Source organism: Hippocampus zosterae, chromosome 8, assembly GCF_025434085.1.
Source record: "Hippocampus zosterae strain Florida chromosome 8, ASM2543408v3, whole genome shotgun sequence".
In the NCBI taxonomy this organism is placed as follows: domain Eukaryota; kingdom Metazoa; phylum Chordata; class Actinopteri; order Syngnathiformes; family Syngnathidae; genus Hippocampus; species Hippocampus zosterae.
The window spans coordinates 21123576-21143052 of record NC_067458.1 but is presented as its reverse complement, the minus strand read 5'-3'; the positions used below and the strand labels follow the sequence as shown (position 1 = coordinate 21143052).

The following is a 19477-nucleotide window of genomic DNA, read 5'->3' as shown; positions in this document are numbered from 1 at the left end:
CCCCTCCTATCCCGCTGATGAATGAACAATTGAGACGGTCATAGATTACATCCTGTTTAAAAACATTTTCAAATCAAAATGCAGATTATTTTTTCCCCCCCATCAGTCTACGCAAAAGGAGATTCACAGGCTGAGCGTGTAGTCTGAAATGGATCTTTTTATTTGACGACGTTTTAAAAAGAATCAATGGGAAGACTCAATAAACAGCCTCCCGCACGCACGCGCGCATCCACACGACACAATAAATAGATGACTAGACCGTAGCGCCTTCTAACACGATCAGACGCTTAAGACTTCCTCTCTTGTTACGAGATGACGCAATACGGCATGAATTGTTTTAAGAGCAATCATCTTAGTAGGGACCAGCCTTGGTTAATGACAAATACTGATTCAACGCCAGCACGAATAGCAGCACCGACGCACTCAAGTCTTTCGTGTGCACTTTCAGGAACCTTCTTCCTCGTTGTCGTCGTCTTCTTCGCACCTCAGCTCCTTCAACATGAGACCTGCTGCAGCCTTTTTGATAAGATGGTTCTGTAAAACTTGAAAAGAGCCTTCTCGCAGAAATCAACGTTAAAGGTGGTTAATGTAAGGAGGCATGCGGACGTGGACTCCTCCGCGTCAACTTCCGTTCATCTCGACAGGGAGGCCTCTTTCTCCGTCTCCTTTGGCGGGGACCAGCAGGCTTACACGGGCTGTGGCGCTGGCCGCGCTCTTGATCACCTCCATCCACCTGAGAGTGCAACACAGTTGTTAGCTGGCAGGTGCTTAAAAAACACAAACACACACAAACATTTTGTGAACGGCTGGATGACAACGTTAAAAAAGTGATTTTTACAATATGGCCCCTTTTTTAACTGAAAATATTTTGAATGAGACTTCAGAAAGAATACAATACAAATTCGATTTGATTAGAAATAAACAAATTAGGTAAACGCCTCAAAGACAAACAAAAATGCAAAAGTATTTGATGAAAAGTGAGAAGTACTAAATATAAAATACACTTGCCGGCTCATTTAAAAAGGGTAAAAATGTAAAAGTACAATATTTTGTAGCATTGTTTAAATTGACAATATTTTTTTTACATTTTTTTAATGACTTTTCTGAGAAACACCAGAAAAACGAATACAAAACATTAAATGAAGATGTGAGAAATTAAGAACAAATACCAAATATAATTAAGTATGAGAAAACAATTAGATGAAAAATAAACAAAATCATCACCCTTGAAAAAAAAAAATCAGGTAAAACCAAGTCACTCTTTTTTTTAAACTTTTTGTTTTTGTGAATTATTGGAAGGGGGGGAAAGAAATACTAAATAAAAATGACAAATTAGGAAAAAAAAACCCTTGTAAAAATTTGTGACAAGTGTGCATGTGTCGGTGACGAAGCGTACGAAAGAAAACTCTCACCTCTCAAAAGTGTACTCGCTCTCGGCCCGAAAGAAGTAGACGTGCGACTTGAACTGCAGCTTGAAGACGTAATCCTTGTGGATGGCGTCCGCCTCCTCCGGCATGCTCACCGTGTAGCCCAGCAGCGGCAGGCTTGCCAGCGGGAAGTCATCCTGAGCACAACCCCACACGAATGAATTTAGGAAAAAAAAAAAAAAATCTCACTCAAAAAGATTGGAAAATGTTTCGCACCTGGTGCGTCTTGTAGAAGAACAAGCAGAAGTTGGTGAAAACCACCCAGAGTTTCTGCCAGCCATTGCTGTTCTTGAACTTCCTCAGAAGGTACCCCGACAACTGGTTCTGTACACCACATCACCGCGTTAATGTAATACATCATTAACATTCTCCACAATTTGACACTGAGATAAATACAAGAAGAAAAGGTAATACTGTATATGATTCCATTACGGTGTATTGCCTACGTATAATAAATAATTGAAGTAAATCTTGTACTTCAAAGTTAAATACAACTGAAAGACTTTGCAAAGTGAACTCGGAGATTTATGAGAACTATGTTGTACTGAAGTAAGGTGATAAAACGTCAAGCTGTTTATCACCAATCCACAGGTTTTTTTTGTGTCTGTGGCCCATTTCTAACACTACAAAAGTGACGTTAGCTAGCTAGCTAGCTAGCTACGTTTACAACTCCAAAAAAATATCTTCACTGGATTCCAGACTTTACAAAACAGCTCAGTGTTGTTTGCAGTATCACCTCACCGAAGAATTTAAATAACGCGTCTTCGACCCAGACAGAGATTCACCAGTCGCCTGTTAGCTCATGTGCTAGCCGGGGGCTATCGGTATAGCATAAACACACTCGGAGTAACACTTGAGGCAGCCCATGTACCACACTCTCGATCACCGATTTAGGGCGCCGTGTTTTCGCGTGGACACTGTTGGACGCGCTAGGCTATCCAGAACTCTTGTCTACCTCTTTGCCGGTACCTGGTTCATGCGCAGGTAATCGGTGAGCGAAAGGTTCTGGTTGCGGTACCAGCAAACGTGTGTGATGGTGTTTGGTCTCTGGCCCTGACCCAGAAGGTAGCGAGGAGGCAGCTCAGGGGACGCAGAGGGAGAAACTGACCGCCGACGGTCGGAGAACGAGACGGGAAAGAAGAGGAAGAAGAAAGCGTTAGTGTGTTACGCCAAAGAGAAAACGGTGTCGGTGTGTTACACAGGAATGGGAGAGGTAGAGTTGGCTTGCTACATTGGACGGGAAGTCGGGGTGGTACGGGAAAAGAGGAGGTTCATGTTACGCTGCAGAGGAAAGGTCAGAAGGTTTGGTGGCGTGTTAACCCTGCGTAACACCGGCGAGTGAGTGTTACAAAGGCGTATGAAAATGAGCCGCTCTCTTTGCAAGGCGCAAAATCCTCCCGCGCGCAATCTGATGTGAGGTGGCTCGGATCACAGGCGGCAGCAGTACCTCCACAGCCAGGCTGTGGTCTGACATGGACACGCTGGTGTTGCGGTGCCAGCACACATGCATGGTGGTGTTGGCGCGATGGTGGCTCTGCTTGTCCAGAGATGTGCGCGACGAGTTCATGTCGTCTTCGGACTCCTGCTCCAGGGAAACCTCGTCCGAAGAGCCTGAGGCCGGGAGGTGGGGGGGGGGGGGGCCGGGAAGGAGGAGGAGGAGGAGGAGGGATGGAAGGAGGTGAGCGAGGTGGAGGGCGAGGCGGGACGGAATCTAACAGGCTCGCCGGACACTTCATTAGGTACACCTGCACAACGTCATCGATATCTCAAAGAACTTCTTTCAAGCACCAATCCTGATTTGATTTTTAGCTAATCTGTTTAAAAATAAAATTGAAGCCATAACCCTATCTTAAAGCCGTACACAAGCGTTCATGCGGTATTTTTCGCAACAGTCCCCAAATGAGAAATCCAAACCTTGGCTTGAAACCCAAAGCCTGGTTTGAAACCCTATTCTGAAACCCCCAAACTGGCTTAAAACCCGAACATAAACCAATCAAACCAAAACCCTAACACAGACTTGTGTAAAACTCTCATTTCAAACCCTAACCACTTCTTAAAACCATCATCTCAAACATTAACCATATCTTAAAACCCTAATCTGACTTGAAACCCAATTTTTTTTTCTCCATCAATATTGGATGCCCGGCGTTCCTAATAAAGTGTCCCATCTCTCGGTCACATGACTCCTCCTCTCCCTTACGATTGGAGTGATCGGCGAGGCATCCGTCCAGAAAGACGCTGCCGGACTTCTCCTGAGACTTCTTGGCCAAGTCGATAGCCACGTTGAGGTCCTCGATCCACTTGCTCATCTCCACTTTGGAGCTGCGTGAACATAAAACAAAGCGTGAGGGACTTGCGCCGCAGAACAACAGGAAGTGACATCACCGACAGACAGGAAGTGATGTGGTCTGACCTGGCCGCCACCACGATGGTCCTGTGTGCGGAGTAGATGGTGAAGCAATGAGGCACCGCCCACTCCTTCTCGCTCTCCTCCACCTGTCGGACACAAACGACACTCAAGTCACACAACCATTGATGCCCTACCTTGAAACCCTTAGCCAAGCTTGATGCCCTACTTGGGAGCCCAAAACACAAGCCTGATATCCTACTTGGACACCAATTGCAACCCGAACCTGTGTTTGAAACGATAAATCGGGGCATGAAACCCTCATTTGAAACCAAATCCAAGGATGAAATCCTAACCCCCACTTGAAGCCCTACCTTGAAAACATCGGCGCTAACTTGGAATGCTAATGTAAGGGCTTAATATACGCTTGAAACAATAACACCCAGCACCTAACGGGAAACCTTAGGCCTGACGTGAGGCCCTGATTCTGATTTGAGACCCGAACCCTGACTTGAAACCCTTCTTGGAAATCATAATCCTGATTTAAAATTACAACCCTAACTTTTCCCTCCCTAAGGCTGTCTTAAAACTCGATACATCGCACTTAACGCAGACTAAATGAAAACCATAATACAAATTTTAAATCCCATCCTTGTAATTCCAAACCATGTCTTGAAACTTTAAGTGGAAACCACAACGCTGCCACGAATCCTGAACATCAAACCCCTACACTGGACTTGAAACCCAAACCATACTCAAAAGTCCAATTTTTACACCTTTAGCTTGAACTTGAGACCCCAACCCACTTTTTGAGACATTTCATTGGTTATTTTGGATCATCTGAGCATGTGAATCAGAATCAGAATCGCCTTGATTGTCATCGTATAGCATACAACGAAATTTGGGTGCCACTCCTTAGTGCATCTCGAAAAAAATGTGCAGGGTGAGCTCTCTGCTATGAAGCGAGGAAGTAAGGAGAAGCCGAGGAAGAAAACGACGAGGAGGTTTATTGGATGCTCGAGTGAGCTGACCTACAGCTCATCGCACTTACCGGAGCGTCCAGAATTATGAGCTGCAGCCGGCGATTAAAAAGCAGAGACATGCAAATGTTAGCACCAACCCGCCCTTCACGCCCTCCTTCGACCCCCCCCAAAGCCACCCCCATACAAACAATACTCACAATCATGCCATGGAGGGGCAACTGTCCGTGGACTTTGAACTGGTTGGTTGCCGTGACGCCTTTGCTAGTATAGAGGAGAATATCTGAGAACTGAAAAAAAATGACAACAACATGGGAATTCGCATCAAAATTACCATCGGGCTTGATTGTGGATATTATTTTATCATGATTGGATGGTTATGGCCAGCGAAAACCGCTAAAAAGAATCAAACCGTTTGTGCATGATGCTTAATTCATTGCGGCTCGTCCTGTGGTGTTTGACATGGCCACTAGAGGGCAGTATAAAACAGTCGTCGCGACAAATGAGCATAATTTCACCACCACTCGAGTGACTCATTGAGCAGCAGTATTATTAGTCGCTTTTCACAGAGAATAAAGAATATATCTGCCTGTGTTGTTATACTGTTGCATGTGTTGGTGAACCGTTTGTGCTCAAATCTGTTCCTTAAAAGGTTATGACATTGCGACGATCAATGCTCATCATAAGCTATGGCATTTCCTTGGCATCACTGTATTAGTAACATAAGACAAAAAAAAGGCGGTACAAATGGCGCTTTTCTACTAATGACGTTACTTCAACACTTGACGCAGTACAAGTAGCAAAAAGCAACGCAAGGAAAATGGCCACGAACGAGGTTTTAAGGTTACTATCACTTGATTGATTGAATCGTCAAGATCGCCTCACCAGGAAGAACATTCTTTGCTGCAGTCCCTTCTTGGTGAGCTTGTACAGGCAGCCCTCTCGTATGAACTCCTGCGTAGAGAGAGAAAGGGAGGGAGAGTCACACCGTACCTTGAGATGCTAACCGGAACTCGCATCGAAACCCAAAACATGACTTGAAACGTGTTCAATACCCTCAGCCAGGCTGAAAATCATCATTCATAAGCCACAACTCATATTTGAAGTTTGATAAACCTTATCTTGAAACACTAACCCAAATTTAAAATCGTAACTCTGACTCGGATGCTAATTTGAAACCTTGTATTGGACAGTGTAACCCTGGGGGGCTTGAAACTCAAATGTGAAATCTCAACTTTGAATCCCAATTCAAAAGCCCGACTCACCCTCCCCGGTGCAGTCAAGTTGTCGATCCCGATGAGGTCTCGCTGCAGCTCAGTGAGCTTCTGGAAGTTCTCCAGGCGGATGAGGCTGCTCTGAAGCTGCGCCGTGATCTCCGCCACCTCCTTTAGAGCCTCTGCACACAAAATAGTGTTTAACTGCCACTTTATCATGAATAAAACTAACAAAAAAATTATTATCATGTAGATCAATGCTTCTGATAGTGTTTGGACCAGCAGAGAAAGCTTTGGTAGCCCCGACCGACCACTCCTGCTTGCCGAGTGCGCGCGCGCGTGCGCTTGTGTGTTTACGCCATGCAATTTATACGCCCGCTCACCTTTGCAGTCTGCGTGGTGGCGGTGGGCCGGTCCGTAGTGCTTGCACAGGCGCTCCAGGATGAGCTTGTAGTGCATGAGGCGCTGGATGGGCTTGAGCAGGAAGGTGTTGAGTGGCAGGTAACACACCTTCTGCAGTTCAAACTCCTTGTAGACCGTCTCCAGCTTCTTCAGTCGCTTGCTGGCTTTCTCCAGCTCCGCCAGCACCTCGTCGTGCTTCTGCAGGTAGCCGGTAAAGCCCTAAGGTGGGTGGGCAACGGCCGTTTTTAAACATTTCACATCAAGTGCCAGTTGGGATGTCATGTGAGAGCTGTAAATAGGTGAAATCTCACCTTGAGAGCAGACATATTCTTTAGCATCACGTCGCCGATCCTCTGGTAGTCACCTTTGACGTGAGCATTAGAGCGGCCCTCCCTGAAGGAACAAAAACAACAAATTGTGTCTTTATTTCACAAAGCCACACCACCTGAAAAGTCAAACGGAGCAATCAAAGAGGAGTTTATCGAGCTTCATTTAGACAAAAGTAAGGGGGTTCACCGTACTGAAATAATACCGAATGCCCGGCGTGCCCTTGGCAAATTTAGCCACATACCTTCATCTGGTCCAAGATAAGATATGTTAAAAAAGAAGATAAACTAAAAAAAAAAAAAAGCTTTCTAGTTACAAGCTAAGCCGGAAGCGAGCATAGCCACTTGAGCTAACATGGCTAATAATGGCTAGCAAGCTTAGCTAACATCATTAACGCAGCCAGCCAGCGTCGCTCCTGAAATAATGCCGATTGCCCGGCGTATCCTTGGCAAATTTAGCCACATACCTTCATCTGGTCCAAGATAAGATATGTTAAAAAGAAGATAAACATTAAAAAAAAAAGCTTTCTAGTTACAAGCTAAGCCGGAAGCGAGCATAGCCACTTGAGCTAACATGGCTAATAATGGCTAGCGAGCTTAGCTAACATCATTAACGCAGCCAGCCAGCGTCGCTCCTGAAATAATGCCGAATGCCCGGCATGCCCTTGGCAAATTTAGCCACATACCTTCATCTGGTCCAAGATATGTTAAAAATAAGATAAACATTAAAAAAAAAAAGCTTTCTAGTTACAAGCTAAGCCGGAAGCGAGCATAGCCACTTGAGCTAACATGGCTAATAATGGCTAGCGAGCTTAGCTAACATCATTAACGCAGCCAGCCAGCGTCGCTCCTGAAATAATGCCGAATGCCCGGCGTACCCTTGGCAAATTTAGCCACATACCGTCATCTGGTCTAAAATAAGATATGTTAAAAAAGAAGATAAACTAAAAAAAAAAAAAAAGCTTTCTAGTTATAAGCTAAGCCGGAAGCGAGCATAGCCACTTGAGCTAACATGGCTAATAATGGCTAGCGAGCTTAGCTAACATCATTAACGCAGCCAGCCAGCGTCGCTCTTTCATAACGTTTCTGTCGTCAGGCGAGTCGGTGGGTCACTTAATTGGTTTGAAACACGCAATCGAGATTACCCTAATTCACATTCTCGCACCCACCAGAGCGCCAGCCGTTGATCCAGCTCCTTGAGGAAGCCGCGATGGAATTCATAAATCGGGTCGATGTTGGAGAAGAGCAGCGTCATCAGGCCGTCGGGCATGGCGTTCTCCTTGATCACCGCACTGCGGAACCACTAAGGACGGACGGACAGAAGGACCAAGTCAATCGGGTTTCCAATCCTTTCTCGAGCCAAGGCACACAATTTAAAAGGACAAAGAAAAATTAAACCCTTTGCTTTGCCAGGGGAAAAAAAAATCTGAAATCAAATATTGCGAGGGAGAAAAAGAAATTAAAAATGTGTATTTCTTTGAGGAAAAAAAAAGCTTTTTTTGTGTGTGAAATGTTATCAATGTTATTTTCAGGCCATTTTTTTATCCACTCACCACAGTGATGACTTCCAGATCCTTTAGGTAGGTTCTCTCTGTGGTCAAAATCTCTTTGGCAATGAAGTAGGCTTTGTCGGCGGGATACCTCTAAGGAGCAAATAATATGTTCATAATAATAATAATCTTTCAAAAAAAAGTGCACACCCCTTTCTCATTTCCAAATATCATTTCAATGTACTAATGAAAACAATAGAAATGTTTTAACGTAATATAGGTCATTTCCAAATATTGGTTTCGGGGGATTATTAAATCAACTCACCAGAATTGAGGGCTAAATGAAGGCAACACTTATTACCGCGCCAAGTTATTTTTGTTTGAAATGCAAACCCGAGTTTGACAGCAAACTTCAACTGGGAGTGGCAACAAACGGCTTCGAGTCTTTTGAGTTCAAATAGTTCCCAATCCGCCAAATGGCCGAGTTGGGTTCACAGACACCGCGCGGCGCTTGTTTCGCAAAGCAAAAAGAAAAAAAATGGCCGTATGACAGTTTCTACTTTGGAAAAACTCCTAACTTGGGTCACTCGTATCTCAAGGCACTACTGTATGTGAACTGGATTAATATTAAATGAATATTTCTTCATACAAGTCTTCTACAATAGATATGTAATTTCTGATTTCAGATCGGGGGTGGGGGGGGCATGTACCTTCCTCCTGCCCTCCTCCTCCTCCTCTAGTCTGGCATTGCTGCCCACCTCGCTCAGGATGGGGCTTTGCAGGGGCGAGGAAACGTTGGTGGCGGCCTGGCCCGGCAGGCTGAGCGTGGACATCTGGAAGGAGGGCGACAGGGAAAGGGGGCCAGCGGCTTCGACGCGGGACAGGTGGGGGCTGTCCAGCGCCATGTCTGCACAAAATGACAACGATAAAGGGTCATTTCCATGCTTTTTTTTTTTTTAAACAAACAAGCAATGATGTAAATATTGTGTTTCATTAATGCCCGTCAAGATCAACAATTACAGCAATGTGAGCAATTTGTTTACGAAAGCGTTTACAGTGCATGTCACCCGCATTGGCGTGACCTTGTATTTGTTTTATTTAAACTGCGGCTTATTATTCTCGGCGTTTTGTTTTTTGTTTTTTCTATTGTGCGCGGTGGCGGTGAACACAAGGAAGCAATCACATGAATCATATGACACAACCATCGCACACGCCCGCATGCGCCCATGTGTGACGTGGCCTTCTTTTTGCTTTGTTTACTCTGTCGATTGTTTCGTTTTTTTTGTCTCGTTGGTAAGTAAAGTCGCAGAACACGCCAGACTTTTGGTGTTAACTTGGGCTCAGGCTGTCAACAAAGCGTGAGGAAGACAAAAGTTTCTGCGGTCAAAATGGGCGTCCAAAAGTTTCTGGGTTAAATTCCTGTGGTCAACGAAAACGCGGCTAATGTTTGCCACATTTTCTCCCTCCTCTGCCATTTTTTTGGAGAAGCCTCGGTGAGAACAACGCAGGATTCAGAATCCAAATCAAACCACAACAAAAACTGCACAACTCTTTAACATCCTCCTCTGAGGTCAAGCACACAACTGCTCTTCCACTTGTCTAAATACAACCCCCCCAACCCCTCTAAAAAAAATAGAAGGGGGAAAAAAGTGGGTGGGAGTGGAGGAGCGAGAAAGGGAAGAGAAAGAAAAAAAAGTCTCTCATGACCCGGAAACAATTGCTCGCGACTAATCAGGAATGCGGTCCGTCTGGAGGGCGTGGAGTTGTTTATAGTTTATCTACAACGGGCCTGCACCAGACAGGAGGGAGGGACAACTTTTTTGTAGGGGGCGGGGGGTGGCTTTGGCTACAAGTTTGTCCAAATAGAAAAAAAACACAAGCGCACACACCCACACAAATTTGGATCCAGTCAATCCTGTTGCCGTCTTTTAACTGCAATCGAAAGTACGATGCGTGGTTTGGGTTTTTAATCGACGGCGGAAAGATACATTTGTGGTGGAATAAGTAGATTTCTACAGGTATCTCCAAAAAGAATGTTTAAGTCCAACACGTGTGGTACTCGTCTTTATTCTTTTTGAGAGAAACATACACACAACATGTTAAAGTACATATGGACTTTAGATACACATGTGTTGGAGATTAGACGGCGGTTGCGGTGCGGAACGGACGTCTAATGTACGCGCGTGGAGTAAGCGTCGCCCCCCCCCCACCGCGGAGAATCGAACAGTGGGAATGGAAAGTCAGTTTGGAGGATGGATCAACGTTTTCACATCAAGAACTGCGATAAAATGAATGAATTAGAACCAGTACAATTCAGTCACGATTGGACAAATCTTGAATTGTAAATAATTGTTTTATTCAGCAGAATATTTACATGCCAGAATATTTAAATCTGGCAAGCGTGTTAAGACTATTATTGTAGTAACATTTTGTAAATGAGCAATTGACTATTTTTTTCAAATTTCGACGGGAGAAAAATAGAAGCAAAAAATATCAGTTTGGCTGACTTTTTTTTTTTTTTACGTGGTAGAAAATGAGAAACTGAGTTATTTGTTAAATAAGCAATTACTAAATTAATATTAAAAAATTTACAAATGTAGAAAAAACCTACAGTATTGTGCTTTTTTTTAAAAATTAAAATAAATTTTAGATGGGATGAAAAAAAAAAATTATCAGTGACCCACAAATTAAAAGACACATTTGTTGATTTCATATTTTCTTGAAGCACTTCAAAATTTCCTACCAACTTATTTTGTTCTTTTTCAATTTCATTGCACGGGTTACAACTTTAGTCGTGTCGTTCAACGTCAGAAAAAGTTGATGTACTTTGACAGGGTTTGGCTTTCAATACCCACTGCCGCTAATTAAATGTGCGGAGGGCACCAAGAAAGACAAAAAAAAAAAAAGTGATGCGGCGATGGAACACAAGCGACCGTACCGTTGCCTAGCTTCAAAGCGAGTAACAATAAGCGGAAATGATGATTCCGCCATCGTGACATTATTATGGCTGTAAACATCCTACAAAGTACCAAAACGTACACCTGACATCAAGAAGTGCTCGGAGGGCACAGAAGCGCAAGTGCTGACTGCACACACACACACACACAAAAAAAAAAAAAAAATACAAAATGGACCTTCAGACAGAAGAAAATATACTCAAAAGAGTATATGGGGAGAGGCCACAATGTGTTGCTCTATGAAGATAATCAAAAGATAGCATGCAAAGAAACCCCTGAAATGAACTCGTGCCAACGCCCTGAACAGGCCCCCGAAGGTCACATTTTGTGACCCGCTAGTGCTACACGATGTCCCACGAGCGTCACGTCGACGAGCCGACAATTAATCTTCTATGCGGATACATTCGCGAGGGACAAAATGGCTCGTCAGCAGCCGATATTCTTCAATGAACCAAATGAAGCAGTGACTTAAGAGTCCCGGGAAGCGAACTCAAGACAACGGCTGCTTTGACCAGCAGGTGTCAGCGAAGCATCAATGCGATTACTTCCAACTCCACCCGAAAAACTCGCTAATTCACAACCCAAGGACGAGACAGCCATCCTCTTACGATCAGGTTTTACAAACCGCAGGAAGTCGAGTAAGACGAGGAGTTGCCGGATGTATTCACACATTTTAAAACCAGTTTCAGAACGAGAATACAACAAACCTTCATGGCTACATTATGTCATCACCGTGGGGCCACAACCTCGGATGTCCTACGACTGTCTATTACATTTAACATTTACAGTTTTAAAGTGCAGAAAATAGTTCGATAGAAAAAGAAGATATCCATCAACTCTTTCGAACTGTCTCCTAAGTTTCCACCTTTTGCCTGACTCCGCAGGGGACGTGCAGTTTGACGTTGCCGCAAGATTAAAAGGTTTTGTTTTGTTTTTTTTAAAGACAAGGAGTGAAAATAACTTTTGAGTAAGCACGTTTTGTTAAAAATGGAACGCTTGGTGCAGAAGAAAGCTGTCAGCCAGGCACGCAAATTATTTACAGAGTATATAATGCTAGCAAAATAAGGTAGAATAGCAACACGAACTATGTAATGTTTGGTAACTTAAGCGACATGGCATTTTTTTTTGGGGGGGGGGGTCTAAAAAAAGTGATTTTGGACGCGAGAGGGATTAGTTCACCGGCGACAACACGCGGATCCTATGTACAGTCTAAGAATGTAGGAGTTAAGGAGAAGAAGGTTCTGCTGACGTGCACCAATTTAAATGTTACTTCAGTTAACCCCCCCAAAAAAAGCTTTTATGCACACATGACAACATTGCGTCATGCTGTAATACGCATGCCAGGCCAGCAGTTGGCAGTCTCACAGGAAGGTTTTCGCTGAATCTGCAGGGCTTTGAAAATCAATGGCCGCATAAATTAGCGCAGGTCCAGGTGGGCTCAACCATGGCCACCGGCAACGCTGCCCCGGGACCAGGAACTTTAGATAAAGTGTGTCTGAAGTATGGGGACTTTTTTTCCAGACTTTAGTTCCAGGCCCCGCCAAAAAAAGAGACCATTCTAAGCGGTAGTACTTTTCCAGGGTTCAGGAACCATTCTGGGTAGGTGACTGCTGCACCAAAGAACCTGACCGGAACCTTTTTGTTCTTCCAAGAACTACTAGATAAGTGCCAAAAATAAAAGTTCCAAGAACTTTCGGCGGAAATGCAGCTTTTGAGCCCAAAACAGCATTTACTGCGTAAACGATATCAGCCAAAGTGACATGTTATTTCTTAATCATCTAAATGGCTACAAAATTTATGTCGGTCCAGGTGGGTCGGGGAGTTACTACAGCAAAGTAGACCTCACAACCAGTAACTCTTCTCATGATCCAAAACTTGTTTTTGTTTTTGTAAACCAACAGCCAAATCGACCTTGATGTGCCGGCGTTTAGATTCAGGGCCACAAGACGACTGGCGGGGTTGTTCTGGGATCTGAAGTGCCGGATTGGACTTCGTGCAGCTTCAAGACTTGCCGTTCGAGTACAAAGATCGAAATGTTCCTGAATCTTGTGGTTTGAGAGACCCGTTTGCATTCTCAAAAAAACGGCGTTTTTGAGTTCCCTAACTCTCAAAAATTACGATTTTCTTTGAATCTCAACTACATTTGCGCAGGTCCAGGGGGATCCGCAAGGGCCAAGGCCTGCAGGTTATGGCACTGAAGGAGAAAGTTCTCAATCCCGGCATTCCCGGTGAGAGCGTTGCTGTAAAACAGATTTTGCTCCGGCGGAAGGACGCTGTCCGAGCCCCAGTCCGAGTCCGAGTCGGAGGTGCCGTTCCCGGAGCCCTCGGTACCGGTGGGCGGGTAGCTGAGCTGCTCCAGCTGCTCTACCAAGTCGCTGAACTGCACAGCCGAGCTGCTCTCGGAGCGCACCGAGCACGCCGGGAAGTTGACCATGGAGCTGGCCTCCGACCGCACGTCGGAGCCGGTGGGCAGACGCAGCGAGGAGGCCGAGTCTCGGGCGGCCGACGCGGACTCGCACGCAGAACTGAGCCCTAAGTTGTCCAGGGAGCTGCACTCCGAACGGTTGTTGAGCAAGGAGCTGGTCTCGGAATGACCCGCCGCGCTGTCGGAGAAAGCGTTGACGCTGCCGTTCAGGTCTTCGAGACCCACGCTGAAGAGCCCGTTCTTAGCCGACTCGTGTTCGTCATCGACGTCATTGCGTCCGTAAGGGTCGGCCCCCGCCCGACCGTCGTAGAAAGACATTTGCGTGGGATCGTCGTCTATGAACTCCTCGGTGACGCGCAGCGGCGAGAACATTTGTTTGGTACGCAAAAGCTCGGCCTCGAAAGCCTCGGGCGTGAGAACCCCCTTCCTTCCTGCCCTTCGAGAAAAAGGCTTACCGGCCTCGTTTTTGGACGCTTGCGATTGCGGGGCGACGCCTTCGACGCGGACAAACGCGGGGCCGAAGTGAGCGGTGGTGGGAGCACCTGGCAAAGAGTAGTGAGTCAGGGGATTGCCGCCGTTGACGGCTTCTTCCTTCGGAGGGACGCGAGGCTGCGGCTGCTGTTGTTGAGGGGACGCCGGGGCGGGTGAAGGCGGCCGCTGCGGATGGTGGTGAGCCGGGTGGTCCTTTCGCGGGCTGACCACGCTGGAGATGTGCGGTGAGAGGAAGGACACCGAGGACGAGGGATGGGAGCACGGCGTCCGGAGACGATCGTTGAACAACAAGCTCTGCGATCAGTACACAAGATTGTGAAGACCCCCAAAAAAACCAACAAAACACCCCAAAAAAAGCTACAGGTCTACCAGAAAACTGTGCTTCGGAGCTCTTTAAAATATCTCGTAGTGTCAAGAGCTCCAGATTTATCTTTGTTTGCTGATAATGTCATGAATGAATCTCATGACAGGAGCTGTAGCAAATGTTTTGGCTCCATAACACATAGAGCATAAAAATTTGAGGACCCAAATGGACTGACCTGTTTTGGCACATCGACGGTAAAGGAGCGAGACGACGTTTGTACTTTACTGTTCCTCCTGCCGAATAAGATCAAGACATTGTGGGATCGTCTTGACGATCCGCGGCGAAGCAAACTTGACGGTTCGTTTGAAAGAGACACACACCTCTGATACGGCGTTCTCTTGGCTCCGTTCTCCCTCACGTATTCCACAAGCTGCTTCTGCGTCCGCCCACTGAAAGGAAAAAAAAAAAAACTACAATCAATGACGTGACCAATTGTTAAAAGTCATTTTTACTCTCACGGTATGAATAAAAATTCTAATATAAAATGTGGTTTTTATGGACACACATAGGTCCTTAAAAAAAAAAAAACGGAGGCAGAGAGCTTTGTTTGGACCTAGTTAGCAGCTGACTCAGGAGGCCTCACGTCAATGTTAGCGATTTTGTTTCCAACCAACTAAGATGGATCGCGGACTACCAAACGTTGTTCACCAGGGCACACCGTGTTCATTTGGTTTTCGAGGGTCTTGGCGAAAGGTAACATTAAAACTTTTAATCCAAGCGTACCTGTATCGGAAAGAAGAGCCTCTGGTGAAAAGTATGGTCTTGGGTTTTGGTTGGGGTTGGTCCACAAGACGGAAAAAGGAGTGATACTCTACACAGATCTTCCAGAAGACCTTGCACTGGTCCCTGCTGCCCATCATGAACTCAAGAGTGTCTTGATGTGGGCCCTGGAAGTAAAAGAGAGACCAGGTCTAGCGTATCGGACCCGAGATCAGTCATCTGTGAGCTTTTATACGTACGTGAACTTCTGGGTGGAGCTTGATCAGGAAGCGCTTCCTCTTGAAACTCAGCTTGCGAATCTTAGACCAATTGAAGGTGTTTATTTTGGTGTGACCCTGAAAAAGAAACAAACAAACCAAAAAAAAAAACCAGACGTATTCACGCAGGAGTTTCTTTGTAACCGGACAAGGTGACGGAGAGGGTGAACGGAAGATCACCTGAAAGACCTGAAGGCCCATGTGGGCCACGGCCAGGTTGATCTTTGTGCCTTCCCGATCGGCCGCCGGGTGGAAGCGCACGCCGTACATCTCCAGCTTGCGTGCGATCTCCAATATTTGGAAGTCTGATTCGGCGGGGGTCTGGCCACTGAACGGGGTCAACAAACAAAGTTTTCCGCACGCCTGCATTTGTCAAACTGGGCAATAATAAACGGAGTGCCGCAGGGGTTAGACCTTGAACCACTTTTGGTCACAATAGCAACCCAAATGGATAACTTCCTTTTGAATTTCAGGCCCGGGGTTCCTTTTGACTTTTTTTTTTTAACATCCTGTTACGATTATGTTACTTTAATGACATCCATGCAATGTTGCGTCGATTGACGAACTCTCCGCAACTCTCCACAGAATTGCTGCTTCAAACCAAAATGGGCAACCTGTTGTTCAATTTGAGACATAGATCCTGGACATTTTTTCCACTCCTGACAGACACGCTCATCACATTTAATGTCGCTAGTTGAAACTAGGTGTCAGGGACACAACTGTTTTCCTAGTTACCGGGGGTTGCTAGTGAATTTCTAGGGTGTCGCTCTCTTGTCTTCGTCACCAGCCACATTAGAATGCAAGTGTTCAGTAAGCCTGTGCTGACCTTTACGTCAAGTACAGCCAACTAAAAATGATGTGGGCTTCCGGGATGTGAGCGCCATTATTAAAATGAAAAATTAAAAAAAAAAAAGAATTGCTAGGAGGACATACCCATCCAATAATGACCACATTCTAAATTGGGCGATCCGTTAAGCGGTTAAATCTCCTTAGGGCCCTCCCCTGCTGCCCTACTGGCCTTACGGCTAATAGACCGACAACACAGAGGGAGACGGAGGAGGATGGGGTAGGGGATTAGGCCGCATGTACTTCCACTCAGGCAAGGGAGGGAAGAGATTAGCAAACTAGTGCGCAGTGTTGGAAAGAGACACTGTTGGAGGAGAATGGCGCTGGGGGGAAAAGGGCACAAATGCGCTCTCTCGTAACTAAAGATGCAAAATAAGGGCACCGCATCAAGCAAAAACAGTCAAATAACCAAAACCGCGTAAAATATGTCATGAAATACGAAGAAAGTGGATATATAGGAGAAACTAAAATACAAAGTGGATACGGGTACACGTCTTTGGCCATATTTTGTGTTTAAAAGATGCTAAATAGGGCGGCACGGTGGTGCCAGTGGTTAGCACGTCGAACTCACAGTGCGGAGGGTTCAATTCCAGGTTCCCTATGTGGAGTTTGCATGCTCACCCCGTAAGTAAGAACAAAATGGTCTAAAATAAATATTTGCTATACCTTGAAATAAAATATCGAACAATTTTTTATTTTTAAAATCTAAAAAATTATAACAATTAAATAAAACTGTAAGAAATTATCCATCCATCCATCCATTTTCTGAACCGCTTAATCCTCACCAGGGTCGCTGGAGCCTATCCCAGCCGTCTTCGGGCAGTGGGCGGGGGACACCCTGAATCAGTTGCCAGCCAATCGCAGGGCACACAGAGACAAACAACCATCCACGCTCACACTCACACCTAGGGACAATTTAGAGCGACCAATCAGCCTGACATGCATGTTTTTGGAATGTGGGAGGAAACCGGAGCACCCGGAGAAAACCCACGCAGGCCCGGGGGAGAACATACAAACTCCACACAGGGAGGCCGGAGCTGGAATCGAACCCGGTACCTCTGCACTGTGAAGCCGACGTGCTAACCACTGGTCTACCGGGCCGCGTAAGAAATTATATTATAAACAAAAATACTAATCATAAAATGCATGCCTCATATACTCCCAACTATTTGACATATTCTAAAAGCAAAAGTAAAAAAAAAAAAAAAAAACTACCAGTCACGACTTCAACATTCCGGCTGTCACAGCAAAGCGGAAAAGCAACAAGGCACCATGCGAGCTGTAAAGGGGCAACCGGCACGAGGCCAAAATTCTTACAGGTGTTTGCGGTGGAAGTCCACAATGGCCTCCAGGACCTTCTCTTGGTACGGCAGCAGCTTATTGTTCATCAGGAAGTCTCGGTCAGCGGCCGCGTCGTAGTCGCCGATTTCAGCTGGGGATGAAAGACGAGATTTTTTTTCATTCATTGTGTTCAGAAAGTGATCTGATATATTAATACATTGATTATGTATTAGGGCGGCCCGGTAGTCCAGTGGTTAGCACGTCGGCTTCACAGTGCAGAGGTACCGGGTTCGATTCCAGCTCCGGCCTCCCTGTGTGGAGTTTGCATGTTCTACCCGGGCCTGCGTAGGTTTTCTCCGGGTGCTCCGGTTTCCTCCCACATTCCAAAAACATGCATGGCAGGCTGATTGAACACTCTAAATTGTCCCTAGGTGTGAGTGTGAGTGCGAATGGTTGTTCGTCTCTGTGTGCCCTGCGATTGGCTGGAAACCGATTCAGGGTGTCCCCCGCCTACTTCCCGGAGACAGCTGGGATGGGGTCCAGCACCCCCCACGACCCTAGTGAGGATCAAGTGGCTCAGAAGATGAATGAGTGAATGAATGAATTATGTATTAGCTTTAAAGGTTAGCATTCAATTAGCATAAACACAATGGCTATAGTTCCTGTATGTGATCATTTTTAATGCTAAAAATCAAACAGAATTTCAGGGGGAAAAAAAAAGGGACTTCCCGAGACTACCCTCACGAGAACGAAACGATTTTGAAGTTTACATTGGACGAGGTGAGAGGCGAGGAGGGCTCCGGTGTTTTCCGTGCAGATCAAGCGTCCCTCCATTAAATCCCTTTTCATCTGCAGGGAGAACAAATACCTACACAAAAAAAAGGAAAAGAATAATAAAACACAGGTTTAGTGTCAAAATAAGCAGCATCAGGTTGTGTGTGCAATGCCGAGTCAAGTCCAGAGCCGGCTTATTCGTTGTTGTGATTTAGAAGTTTGTAATTTCGGGACCTGGTGAACTCCTCCTGCAGCTGACCAGGGTCCGGGGGGAAAAATTTCACAGCCAGTCTAAACATCGAATTTGCGGGTCCTGAAATAAAAAAATAAATACAAATTTTAAAAAAACATGAGATTGCGCTGTATCCGGTGTTATGAAGTTGATATGAATGTTATTCAAACTTACTTCTGACTTGCTTCACAATGAGTTTGGTGGGCTCCAGCCAAAGCTGAATGTAAACAAACAGATGATTTTGACATGACCACCAGCATGGATCACAAAAGTATTGGGACACATATCCACCAGACTTTTTGGCTTGCCATTTGAAATAATTTACTTTTTTTCCCCCACAGTATAACTACTTCACATTTCTTCTTCTCATGATCACCAAACAGTCAAGTTTCAAGCCTTTGAAACGCCGTTTACCTTTGACAGTTTGTTCCCAGTGCGTGTGCGCGTGTGTGTGTGTGTGTGTGCGTTGACATAGACCTACACACCCAGTTCAACTGCATGTTCTGAAACTCCAGCCCAAAGTAATCGCTCTCGATGAGGTTCCCCCGCAGAAACACCTCCGAGAGAAGATCCTGCCCGAAAGCTCTTGGCTGAAAGAGCAAGGAAAAAAAAAAAAAAAAAGAAAAGAAATATTTGTATTAATCATCTCATCCCTGTGTCAACAGCACAATAACAAACCTTCAACATGTCTGATGAAGAGGAGTTTGCGCAACAGGCATTCATCCAAAATCAACAACGGTTTTGATGGAAGAAGAGTTTTAGAATGGCCTCGAATCAGACCTAAAACCAATAGAACGTGTTGGGTGACTTGGAAAAGGATGGGGTACCCAAGAGCTACCTTACAACCCGGAACAACTTCTGTAATGAACTCAAAGTCGACTTCAGGGGAAAAGACACGACTGCCGGTGAGTGTATAATTTGGTGGTGAGCCTGGACGGAGGTC

At 45.5% G+C, this 19477-nt stretch overlaps 1 protein-coding gene across 6 annotated transcripts in view; it reads right to left on the bottom strand.

The window, feature by feature from the left end:
* Window positions 1-139: 139 nt before the first annotated feature.
* farp2 (FERM, RhoGEF and pleckstrin domain protein 2) overlaps window positions 140-19477 on the bottom strand; it is a 38304-nt gene continuing 18966 nt past the window's right edge. For 2 of the 6 annotated variants that reach the window (XM_052073007.1, XM_052073006.1), the window contains 26 exons: window positions 19020-19124; window positions 18709-18751; window positions 18537-18615; window positions 18299-18396; window positions 17565-17679; window positions 15582-15729; window positions 15384-15479; window positions 15148-15311; window positions 14745-14813; window positions 14600-14657; window positions 14111-14354; window positions 8897-9093; window positions 8250-8339; window positions 7866-7999; window positions 6682-6763; window positions 6352-6589; window positions 6020-6150; window positions 5640-5708; window positions 4955-5044; window positions 4826-4846; window positions 3841-3923; window positions 3628-3749; window positions 2875-3038; window positions 1644-1751; window positions 1413-1564; window positions 140-733 (listed from right to left, as the gene is read on the bottom strand). In XM_052073007.1, coding sequence (XP_051928967.1) covers window positions 622-733; window positions 1413-1564; window positions 1644-1751; window positions 2875-3038; window positions 3628-3749; window positions 3841-3923; window positions 4826-4846; window positions 4955-5044; window positions 5640-5708; window positions 6020-6150; window positions 6352-6589; window positions 6682-6763; window positions 7866-7999; window positions 8250-8339; window positions 8897-9093; window positions 14111-14354; window positions 14600-14657; window positions 14745-14813; window positions 15148-15311; window positions 15384-15479; window positions 15582-15729; window positions 17565-17679; window positions 18299-18396; window positions 18537-18615; window positions 18709-18751; window positions 19020-19124 — 3012 coding nt within the window. In that variant the 3' untranslated portion in view covers window positions 140-621. Of the gene's footprint in view, window positions 734-1412; window positions 1565-1643; window positions 1752-2396; window positions 2531-2874; window positions 3039-3627; window positions 3750-3840; window positions 3924-4825; window positions 4847-4954; window positions 5045-5639; window positions 5709-6019; window positions 6151-6351; window positions 6590-6681; window positions 6764-7865; window positions 8000-8249; window positions 8340-8896; window positions 9094-14110; window positions 14355-14599; window positions 14658-14744; window positions 14814-15147; window positions 15312-15383; window positions 15480-15581; window positions 15730-17564; window positions 17680-18298; window positions 18397-18536; window positions 18616-18708; window positions 18752-19019; window positions 19125-19477 lie in introns of those variants that run through there. The other 4 variants (XM_052073010.1, XM_052073011.1, XM_052073009.1 and 1 more) reach the window with 4 other exon arrangements.